The sequence below is a fragment of the Rhinatrema bivittatum genome, chromosome 18 (assembly GCF_901001135.1).
Source record: "Rhinatrema bivittatum chromosome 18, aRhiBiv1.1, whole genome shotgun sequence".
Lineage (NCBI taxonomy): Eukaryota > Metazoa > Chordata > Amphibia > Gymnophiona > Rhinatrematidae > Rhinatrema > Rhinatrema bivittatum.
Window position 1 is genome coordinate 29784192 of NC_042632.1, and position 12023 is coordinate 29796214.

The following is a 12023-nucleotide window of genomic DNA, read 5'->3' on the forward strand; positions in this document are numbered from 1 at the left end:
AACCTCGGCACTTTGTTTATGCTCTGCACAGACAGAGGTTTCTTAGATCCTGCTCACAATAGACTGTACCTGTGCCAGGAAAGAAATAGTTTCCATATTTATGGAAAGACACGGTCATAACTCTGTCGGTGAGGTAGAAAGCCTCCTGCACGCCATCGCCATGATGAATGTCAATATCAATATAGAGAACACGAGGATGATACCTGCCAGGACACAGAGAGGACTGAAAAGCTGCAGAACCTGCATTGTCACAAGAATCACGTTGGACAGCATCACAAACAATTAGATAATGTATGAGCACACATTACAGCTTTCCTCTTTCCTGTTAGAATACAGCACCTATCCCGCTTCCATAAACTGCTTTTCATGATATGCTGCATTCCTAACCATTCCAAATGTGAGGGATTTAAGGAGGGGATGGAGTATACTATTGGTACTACTGGTACTGGACCAGGTTTCACACCCAGAGTGAGGTCATGAAACAAATGATCATGCATGCACACTCCACCCCTAATCAGGGCCCATATTACTAGCTTCCAGACCATTGAAATTAGCTATTTTCACAGTTCTCAAACTCCTGTGCAAACACACAATTTACAACATTAAATTCTCACTAATTAATCTTTAATTAATTAATTAAATCTCACTAATTCCTGCTGAATATTTATCATACTATTACCATTCACAACTGTGTCATATTTATTCATTTGATTACCTATGTACCGTTTCATAGTCTTATTTTTTCACTTGCTATTCTAATGTATCAATAGGCTGAAATGTAAATATTGTGCTGTTCAATTTCTCCCCTTCCATCCCAAGTTTATTTTCCTTGTTTTTTGTAACTTTCCCTCTCCCTTTTTCTGATTCACTGTATTTAAAGTTCAAGGTTCTTATTGAAAATATTGTTTTTTCGTTACGTTATGCTTTACACTCCTTGTTATTTGTAAACCGGGTTGATGTGATGCCTATCATGAAACTCGGTATAACAAAAACAATAAATAAAATAAACAACATAGTAGGACTCCATAATCTCACACATAAACCATATGACTTTTTTCCTTTAACAGCACCTAAAACCCTACATAATCAAACAAGTTATATTACAAATGTATTTGTCCTGCATAGAAAAGCATATCAGAGGGGGGGGGGACTTACTTGAGCAGCTCCAGAATGCCAATAACAATATCATTGACGTAACAAAATCCAGAAGCCTGCAGATGGAAAAGATACAGGCAATAAAACTGAGAACAATAAACCATGCACTACATTTTGCTTCACTAAAGAATGGAAAATAAGTGATCTGAATGGTTCTAAACAATTGAAAGCAGTTCCACTGGTGACCAAATGTAACTCTTTAGAACTACACATTAAAAAATACAAAAACTAGGAATGATCCAACAGCCAATTTGTAATTCAACGTTATTTTTGGTTTCAAAGCCACATCGGGCAGTCATGTCCTAAAAAGCAACATGGTCTTCCTAGGCAGTGTTTTGTTGTGAATGCTGGCACTTCTCGACTAGCAGCAGGCATGAAGCCAAGTCACAAGACATTCAAGAAGAAAGGCGATATTTGTTACAAAACACTGCCTGACAGGCCATACAAAAATACACGGTTTTCTTTACCTCAAATTTTTTGGCATGATGTAGACCTCCAGCCCAGTTTATTGCAATATCACAGATCTAGGAAAGAAATGGCAAAGGATGGATTGAAAAGTGCACAACAAAAAAGGAAGCTATTATTTTCAGCCTGCAAGAATAAGTGGTTTCAGAGACCCCCATTACAGCAGCCAAGAGGGGAGACTAGGTGGTCAGAGGATGATCTCAGACTAACAAACCTTATACTAGAAAGCATCTCCAAGACATTCCACAACTAAAATCTGCTAGAAGCAGCAGATGATTCCAGAAGGCTGCGTATAGGTGGAATATGGCGCCTCTAGGGGAATTACCTTGTTGTTCAGCTGTGTTGCTCCCTGCAGTGAAGCGCCAGTATAGCGAGAGCAGAATTCAAAGAGACCTGGAAACACTGGGCTGTGAAAACAGAATTCAGAAATAATGACAATTTCCCTACACAGAAAGAGACTCCCATCCATAAGCACCCCAGATGCCTGTCAACTTCAGAAAACCATGTGCATAAATCTGAAAGAGAGCAAACGTTTCCTTGCAGAAAGTGGTCTGGTTCATCATCATCGACCTAAATAATTTAGCCAACACTTTTTAAAGGCCCTGTTCACAATATATAAAATAGAGTACTACCAAACGCAATATTCAAGAATCCAGTTACAAGAATCTACCAAAAAAAAACTCCTTAAACACTATTAAACCAAAGGTCTAAAATGGAAAACACACAAAGGAAAATTGGTTCTTACCTGCTATTTTTTGTTCCTGGAATATCAGGGATCAGTCCAGACAAGTGGGTTTTGCATCCCTACCAGCAGATGGAGGTAGAGAATAAAAACTTTTCAGGCACTGCTACATAACCAAGAGTGCCACCTGCAGTCCCTCAGTATGGGACTGTATCCAGGCCAAGACAGAACAATTCTCAAACTAACTCCAACCCCATCCTCCAGTCTGAGCACAGACTCAATAATTGTTCCCCCTGAACTGGGATGAGCCCCCTGAACTGGAAACCTTCATATCCAGAGTAAAACTAAAAGAACCAACCTATATACAATCGGTACATTCTGCAATGACAGTCTTTTGAAAATAAGATGATGGGCTTCTGGACTGATCTGTGGTGTTCCAGGAATGAAAATTTATTTATTTATTTAGCATTTTTTATATACCGAGGTATAGCAGAGTTGCCTTCACTCCGGTTTACATACAGAAACAACATGTTACATTGAACGATGTATGAAGTTTACAATTTAAAAATTAACGATAAATAAAGACATAACAAGGAGAATGAATAACAAGATAACACAAGATAGAACCCTGAATAGATGACCATAGATCTCATGAAGCATTGAAGGGCATCTGTATCATTGAAACAGGGAGATTCTTGATTGGTGAGGAAATGAGGTAACGAATTCCAGAGCTTAGGGCCGATGATGGAAAAGGCTCTGTTTCTGGTGGAGGATAATTTAGCAGGTAAGAAAGGAAAATTAGTTTCTTACCTGATAATTTTCGTTCCTGTAGTACCAAGGATCAGTCCAGGACACCTGGGTTGTGACTCCGCACCAGTAGATGGAGACAGAGCAAAACTTGTGGGCGGAGCCATATATGCCCCTGTGCCAGTCACAGCCCCTCAGTCATACGTAATGTCAAAGTAGAAAATTCCATAAGGCAACCATAGCGAACCATAGAAACTTGCTATTTAAACGGAAATAATTCCGACACCCCTATAAGAACCAGACTCCCCAACCAGGAGAGCGAATAACCAAGGGGTCAGCTTACTGAAAACAACGATGAGCGGACTCCCCGTTACTTTAACATAGCACTGTGGGCGGGATCCTGGACTGATCCTTGGTACTACAGGAACGAAAATTATCAGGTAAGAAACTAATTTTCCTTTCCCTGTACGTACCAGGATCAGTCCAGGACACCTGGGATGTACCAGAGCCAACTTACCGAGGGTGGGAAGCAGAGAGTCCCGCTCGGAGTACCCTCTCTTCAAACCCCCCAGAATCAGTAGCCTGCATATCCAATCGGCAGTGCCTAATGAAAGTGAGTAACGACTTCCAGGTGGCCGCCCTGCAAATCTCTTGAGGTGACACCTGAGAAGAGTTCGCCCAAGACGCGGCGTGAGGACGCGTCGAGTGAGCCCTGAGACCCACTGGAACCGGTTTTCCCCGTAATAGATATGCTGAGCCAATGGCCTCCTGGAGCCAATGGACGAGCGTCGTCCGGGAAGCCGCGGCACCTTTCGTCGAACCTGAAAAGGGTGATCCGTCACCCGGAAAGAATTGGGGACCTTCAGATAGCGCAGGAGAGACCTCCGCACATCCAGCTTCCGCAAACTTTCAGTTTCGGGTCTGAGGACTCCTGTACCGCAAAAGCGGGAAGCGCAATAGACTGATTCAGGTGAAACGTCGTCACGACTTTGGCAAGAAGGAAGGGACCCTTCGCAAGGCGACCCCAGAATCGGAAATACACAAAAAACAAAACGGCTCCCGACAGGAAAATGCCTGCAACTCCGAAACTCGCCACACCGAGAGAATCGCGACCAGGGACACAGTCTTCAACGTGAGATCCTTAAGAGTCGACCTCCTCAAAGGTGCGAACGGCGCCGAGCACAGAGTAGAGAGAACCCAATGAGGTTCCAGGACGGACAAGGATGACGTAAGGGAGGACGGAGGAGCTTCGAGATATCCAGGTGCAGGGTCAGGGAGGTTCCGCGACCCTTTCCCCCCGCAAACAACCAAGCGCCGCAATCTGGACTCGCAGAGAACTGCACGCTAAACCTTTGGCAAGGCCGGCCTGAAGGAACGCTAGGATATCGGAAACGGAGGTGGAGGTAGGATCCACCCCGCGTTCTACGCACCAATCCTCGAAAACACCCAGACTCGGACATACGCCAACGACATGGAAAGCTTCCTGGACCTCAACAGCGCAGCTGAGTAACCCTTACTCTTCAACCGATTCTGCTCACAAACCATGCCGCGAGACAAAAGTGATCCGCATCCTCCCAACAGACGGGGCCCTGACGGAGGAGCCCCGCAAACCCCTGGAGACTGAGGGGGGCTTCCACCGACAACTGCATGGGGTCCGCGAACCACGGACGCCGCGACCACTCCGGTGCTACCATGACCACGTTGGACGGGTGCAACTCTATGCGCCGAAGGAGTTTGCCTATTATCGGCCCCGGGGAAAACACCTACAGCAACAGAACCGTCGGCCCGGGAGAACTAACGCATCGACACCCTCGGCTCTTCTCACTTGACGTCGGCTGTAAAATCGTGGGGCCTCCGCGTTGTGGTAAGCGGCCATCAGATTCATATGGGGCATCCCCCACGTCTCGCAGATGAGAAGAAAGGCGTCGTCTGCCAGCTCCCACTCTCCGGGGTCCAGGGGATGACGACTGAGAAAATCCGCCTGGATGCTGTCGACTTCGGCGATGTGAGATGCTGCGACGTTGCTGAAATGTTGCTCGGCCCAACTCAACAAGAGCTGAGCCACCTCCGCCACCAGTGGGCTTCTTGTCCCTCCTTGGCGATTGATGTAGGCCACGGTGGTCGCATTGTCCGACAACACTCGGACCGCCTGTCCCCGAACCAACAGCAGACAGGACGGCAGCGCCAGGCGAGCCGCTCTGGTCTCTAGCCGGTTGATGGACCATTGCGCTTGCGTCACCGACCACCGGCCTTGTGCGGACTTGCCTAGGCAAACCGCTCCCCAGCCGGAAGAACTGGAATCCGTGGCCACCACCGTCCAGCTGGGAACTAGCAGGGACACACCGCAGGCTAAATGATCTGAGTTCAGCCACCAGGACAGGCTGGATCTCGCGTGAGACGTGAGAAGAAGTGGCAGATGAAACTCCTCGGACACCGGCTTCCAGCGGGATAGCAACGAGGACTGGTAGTCGAAGAGACAATAACCGCCGCACCCGAGACTGAAGCTTGCATATCCGGTCCTGGGCTAGGAACACCTTGCCCTGTTTCGTGTCGAATAAAGCTCCAAGGTATTCTAAGGACTGGGGGGTACCAGACGACTCTTGCTGAAGTTGACGACCCAAGCCAGCGACTGCCAGAGCTGTAAGACCCTGGTCCCTGCCAGACGGCACTGGGTCTCGGACTTGGCTCCAAACAACCAATCGTCCAAATAGGGATGAGCCAGGAACCTTCCCGGCGGAGCTGCGCTGCCTCCACCACCATCACCTTTGTGAAGGTCCGAGGGGCCGTAGCAAGACCAAACGGAGGCGCCCGGAACTGGTAATGCTTTCCCATAATGCAGAACCTGAGAAAACGGTGGAACGACTGCTGGATACCGACTGCTGGATACCGACATGGAGGCACGCTTCCGTAAGCTCCAGAGAGGCCAGGAAGTCGCCTGGACGTACCGAGGCAATCAGCGATCGAATCATCGCCATTTGAAGTGAGGAACGCGAAGACATCGGTTTACGCCCTTCAGATCCAAGATAGGCCTTGACATGCTGTCTTTCTTCGGCACGATGAAATAAACGAAGTAACGGCCCTTGCCTTGCTGACCAGGAGGTAAGGGGGCAATAGCCCCCAGGCTCCCCAAGCATCGAAGGGTTCCTAGCACTGCTGCCCTCTTCTCCAGACACTTGCAGGGCGAGACCAGGAACTTGTCGGATGGAGTTCGAGCAAAATCTAACGCGTAGCCGTGTCATATCACGTCGAGGACCCACTGATCCGTCGTTACCTTGGCCCATTCCCCGAAGAATACCGTCAACCTCGCCCCGATGTTTGGAACAACGGCTTGCGGTTGAAGCGAGGGATGGGCCGGCCGTATCTTATTGCGAAGCTTTGGGCCCCGTTCCTGACGGGGTCCCTCCTTGTCTACCGAACCGATTCCCCCGAAAGGACTGCGGCCACTGAAAGGAGCGGGAGGAGACTGACCTGCAGACCTCTGAGGACGCGACCTACCGTTTCCCCGAAAACGGGACCGACCAGTGAATAAGGACCGAGCTCTGGACCTGTCCTCAGGCAACCTAAGCCCTGTGCTCCCCAAGAGACAGCATCAAATCATCCACCTCCTTGCCGAACAACAGCTTGCCCTTGGACGGCAGCGCATCCGCCGCCCAAGTGCGCGGCCACAAAAAACGGCACGCCGAGACGGAAGGCACCATGGCTCGCACCGATGTGCGAAGAAGATCATGTAAAGCCTCCGCTCCGTACGCGATTGCCGCCTCCAAACGATCAGTCTGCGATGACTCCTCTGCAAACAGATCCGCGTTGGCCTGAAGAACCGGAGCCCAGCGCAGACTGGCCCGCATAACGAAGTTGGTACAGATGGCGGGCTGGACCCCCAAAGCTGAGACCTCAAATCTCTTTGAGCTGCACCTCCAGCTTCCTGTCCTGTATGTCTCGGAGAGCAGTAGCCCCCCGTGACCGGGATCGTCGACCTCTTCGTCACCGCGGGGACTGCCGCATCCAACTTCGGGAACCGCAGTAGATCTAAAGCATCTTCAGGGAGCGGATAGAGCTTATCCCTAGCCTTACTGATCTTGAGGCCGAACTCCGGTGTATCCCATTCCCGAAACAGGATATCCGTAGACGAAAATGAAAAGGAAATGCCACTGCTGGGCCCGTGAAACCCCACAGTATCCAAGTGGGCTTCCTGTCGGGCTACCACCGGCGGCGCAGCTATCCCCAGCTCTTGGAGAATGGCCGGAATAAGTGAGGACAGGACCACCTTAGGGTCGTCCCCTTCCACGGCCTGCGCCCCTTTGCCCGCGGAGGGCTGAGTGGGATCATCGCCTGTCGGCCCTTGGGTCCCCGACGGATGCTCTTCCGAGTAATCCTCATCCTCCTCTGACATGGAGTCGCTGTCAGAGTCCTGCGGGACCCCCCTGAGAGGCCGCTTCCCTTTGGGTGGAGCGTGGGGCAAATCCGTGGGGCCCTTGGACCCCTTCTTCGGAAGACCGGACCGAGACGCTCCCCTGGATGCTTCTGGATGACTGCGCTTGCGGCTTTTATAGTGGAGGAGTTTGCGCAACAGCAGCGCAAAAACCTCAGAAAACTGCCCGGAGCCCGACAAACTCTCATCTGCACTAGTAGCCTCAGGGGACCCGTTCCCCCCGAGAAACCCCCCCCCCGCTGGCCCCCGCTGCGGGGAAAACGCGGGAAGAGGGCCGGCATCCCCTGCCGGCTCCCGCGCGATTTCGCGGGCGGGGCCTAAAATGGCCGCCACTTCCGCGCTGGGCGGGAAAGCTCCGGAGGCTTGACTGCTGCTGCGCTGCGGCGAACAAACGGGCCGAGAACGGCTGCTCCGCGGCGTCCCAGAGGGACCTACACCTCCCGGGACACAAGAGGAACACGGGTCCTCCCTAGAAAGGCGCGCGCGCGTCGAGCCGCAGGCCCGACAAATCGATCCCCGAGGCGATCGCGGCGCGAGAAGAAAACAAAATACAATTAAAATTAAAATTTACCCCCCCCCCCCCCGGCAATCGGCGACCCCACCCCGAGGTACCCCGAGACAGAGCCGAACGTAAAGGAGAGCCGGCGGGACGCAAACTGCAAAAGAAAACTTTTTTTTTTTTTTTTCCAAACCTGTCGCTGTCCTCGGTCCTGGGGCCCTGCTCCAGCGGGGGTGAGTGAACCGGGCTCCCCGGTGTCACCCCCGACGCTGCCACTGGAACAGCCGGGTCCTCAACCCTGGCAGCGGCCTCTACCAGGGGGGGATGGTCCCCTCAGAACCTCCCAACCCCCCTGGGAGGTAGGGCGGACGGGACTTCCTCACAGGAAATTTAAGAAAAATTAAGAAAATATTTTTAAGAAACAAAAGACTGGAACTATAGCGACCAGTACTGACTAAAAAACACAGAAAAAAACTCAACCCTGACTAACTACCAGTACCAGGGCAGGCAGAGGCTGTGACTGCACCTGCACCATCTACTGGAGACAGAGTAAGACTGAGGGGCTGTGACTGGCACAGGGGCATATATGGCTCCGCCCACAAGTTTTGCTCTGTCTCCATCTACTGGTGCGGAGTCACAACCCAGGTGTCCTGGACTGATCCTGGTACGTACAGGGAAACAAATTTTCCTTTCTTGTTCATACCCCAGATTAGACCAGACAAGTGGGATGTACCTAAGCTCCCCTACTCTGGGCAGGAAGCCGAAAGACCCACTCATAACACACTCTCCCCCAAGCCCAGCCTCCTCTGGAGCCCGTACATCCAATCTGTAATGTTTGGTAAAAGTGTGAAGCGAAGACCATGTTGTTGCCCTACAGATCTCCTGCGGCAATACCAACTGACACTCCAGCAAGGAGGCAGCCTGCACCCGTAAAGCCACCTTAGATCTTCGAGGTCTTCTGAGGTTTCAGAGCCAGGGACACCTACCTTCCTGCTCCTCGCTTGGCCAGATAGGCCTTGTGGAACAGCAAAACATTCTGTGGAGAAATCCTCCACAATCACTTCGCCTGTCACCTGCCGAGGCCTGCTCAGACTCCCCTTCCTGATCCACCAGCACAGGCTGAACCACCGGAGACAGCAAGGGAGGGCAATCTCTGCCCACCTTGGGAGCTAGCTGCTTCTTGCCACCTGCACATCTCCGACAGGCCCATGTAACCGGGCGACTCTCCTGCTGCCGCACACTCCCACAGAGGTTCCCTCTCCTCCAGCAGCACATTTGGAGCAGAGCGTGGCCAAGTTCATCTGCTCACACCTAACTCCACAGGCCCAACATTCCTTCCCATGCTATGAGGCCGGTACCATTATTGCCACACACGTGGTGCGCCCTGTGCCTCACTGCTGCCTGAAGGAGAAAAAAGGGAATTAGCGGCACAAGTTGCCTCTCTTGCGCTGCCCCTGAGTGGCAAGAAAACTTGCTTTCTGCGTCCTTCCTCCCCCAATGCCTGCCATCCCCCAACAGCCCGACACTGCTGAGCTTCTTTCTTTTAAAGAAACACAGCCATAGCTATATTAAAAGGGGCGCTTTCCTGCTGTTCCTGGCTGTAGGCGAAGATAAGAAGGCTTCAGATGGACAGAGGAAACCAGGATCCCTTGTTTTCAGTCCCCTGGGTGCTGCGGGCTAAAGCAGCTCAGGGATCTCTAAGCCCCCGCTCCCCTGGCTCGACCTGAGGGACGGTCCACAAAGGTGCTTAACATTTAAGGCAGATATTGTTTTCTCCTGTCTTATTTTTTTTTTGTCAAAAACTGTCTACCATCTGCTGGAGAGAGAAATACCGAGGGAGTGCAGGTGGCACACTCAGTTATTTAGCTGTGCCTGAAAAGTTTTTATTCTCGGCCTCCCATCTGCTGTTAGGGATACAAAACCCACTTGTCTGGACTGATCTGGGGTATGAACAGGAAATACGGTTTCTGGATGCAATTAGGTCATGCTTTCTTACAGACAGGAAGTTTTAGCCTACTATATAAAACGCTATACAATTTTTAACATATAAAAGACAAAATTCTCAGCACACTAAGAGGAAGAAAGTTACTACAGTGGTGCCAAAAACCTGAAGTAAGAAAAACGTGATCCTGGTAAGAAGTCATGCTCCGAAGTAAGGCTTTAAACGCCAAGGTTCAGTGGATTCTTCTTTGCATCAAGAGTTAGAGCTTCATTTCTAAGTTACAAGAAACAGGCTCTGGTCTGCTTCCAAAACTGGTACTCACCAGTCATCCCCCACGTTGAAAGCATTCAAGCTTTTAGTGAAACCTTGCATGTTGTTAGGACTCACTCTCTGGAGAAAGTCAATGTAGTCTTCTGAATGGAAGCGACACATGTCATGCTGGGAAGCCTGGTAGGGTTTAAAAACCTTCAAAAAGAAAAGAAACCCAGCAGAATTAGTTACCACCCATTTCCAACTGCCAAGAAATATTTTAGAATGAGGTAAGCAATAATAAAAAAACAAAACCCTGCATGCCAGGATTTCAGATTAAATACATTTACAGGTCAATCAATTCAGTTCAAATGTGCAAAATTCTGACTTCTCGCATAATGTCGTGTACATTGTGGCAATCTGGCCAGTTTGTGACACTTAAAAGACAGAATTTAGAAAAGCAAAAGGTGTTTATATACAAGGTTGGCACATGACCAGAGTCTTGGGCAGAGCTTTCCAAAGTGTGTGTCGGGACACATTAGTGTGTCGCCTGTAGTGTGGAGGTGTGTCGCCCGGTCCACAGGGCTGGCGGAATCAGGGAACTATAGCAGGAAGATTGGCGGGCAGTGGTGGAGCTTACATCACCACGGCCCGAAGAAAAGGGTCACGTTCACTCCTCCTTCCTGCCTGTGCAGCCCTGGAAGAAAAACGTTGCCGGAGCCGCGTGGGCAGGAAGGAAGAGGAGCATCTGCTGCGTACAGAAGAAGAGCAGCATTAATGGGCCGTTGCGGATCCCACGTCGCGACGGCCCGAGAAGAGGAGGAAACCCGATAGCAGGGCCGCTGCGGATCCCACGTCGCGGCAGCCCGAGAAGAGGAGGAAACCCGATAGCAGGGCCGCTGCAGATCCCATGTCACGGCCAGGGAAGATCAGGGCCTCTGAAGAGCCCATCCTTCGGCAACCCGTGCAGAGGGACAGCATGTGCCAGTGAGAGCCTGTGCTTGAGCAAGAGAGCATGTAGGAGTGAGAGAGCGAGACAGCATGTGCACGAGAGAGACAGTATGTATGTATGTATGAGAGAGAGGCATGTGAGAGTGAGAGCTGTGGATGTGTGAGATTGCATGTGAGTGAGAGCCTGTGTGTGTGAGAATGTGTGAGATAGCGTGTGAGAATGAGAACCTGATTGTGTGTTTGAGGGAAGACAGATGGAGAGAAAAGAAATAGAAAAAAAGACCCTGTAAAAGGAATTGGCAAAAAAACAAGAAAGGAAAGGTGGAAAAAAAAGCCTGTGACCAACCGATTAGAAAACTAAGATCAGACAGCAAAGGTAAAAAAAAAATTACTTTTTAGTGATTGGCACATGTAATCTTTGGGAATGTGCAAGAGTAGCACTTTCTCTATGCTGATCTCACAATGTACGAGATCAGCCTGGAGGAAGTGGAAGCCTGCAAATATTTATTATGAGATAGGTTGTGTTGTGAAACATTTTATTTATGTATATATTTAAGGAAACATACATAAATTGTTCAAATACATTTTGTTCGTTTAACCTTTAACTTCTGGTTTGCTGGTAGACTGAATTACTGTGTCACGAAATTATGTTTGTCTAAAAAGTGTGTCACCAACATGAAAAGTTTGGAAAGCTCTGGTCTAGGGAAACAGCTCATAGTAGTGACTAATTGAGTAAAATACAAAACCCAGTGAAGTGCAGTCACTGTGAAGGCCCGAATATACTGAGCTGGGCTTTGCTCCCTCGTGCATCATCACTAGATCAGACAGCAGACAAGCATGGAAAGGGAAATGAGCAGAGCCATCTGTCTATCAAGCTCCCAAAACCTATTTGTGCTGATTTTTC

At 49.9% G+C, this 12023-nt stretch overlaps 1 protein-coding gene across 3 annotated transcripts in view; it reads right to left on the reverse strand.

Annotated features, from left to right (window-relative positions):
• Nucleotides 1–12023, reverse strand: part of HDAC3 (histone deacetylase 3) — a 74579-nt gene that overhangs the window by 53055 nt on the left and 9501 nt on the right. For all 3 annotated transcript variants that reach the window (XM_029583281.1, XM_029583283.1, XM_029583282.1), the window contains exons 3-7: nt 10242–10384; nt 1946–2027; nt 1623–1679; nt 1156–1211; nt 70–203 (exon numbers count right to left, since the gene is read on the reverse strand). In XM_029583281.1, coding sequence (XP_029439141.1) covers nt 70–203; nt 1156–1211; nt 1623–1679; nt 1946–2027; nt 10242–10384 — 472 coding nt within the window. The remainder of the gene's footprint in view (nt 1–69; nt 204–1155; nt 1212–1622; nt 1680–1945; nt 2028–10241; nt 10385–12023) is intronic.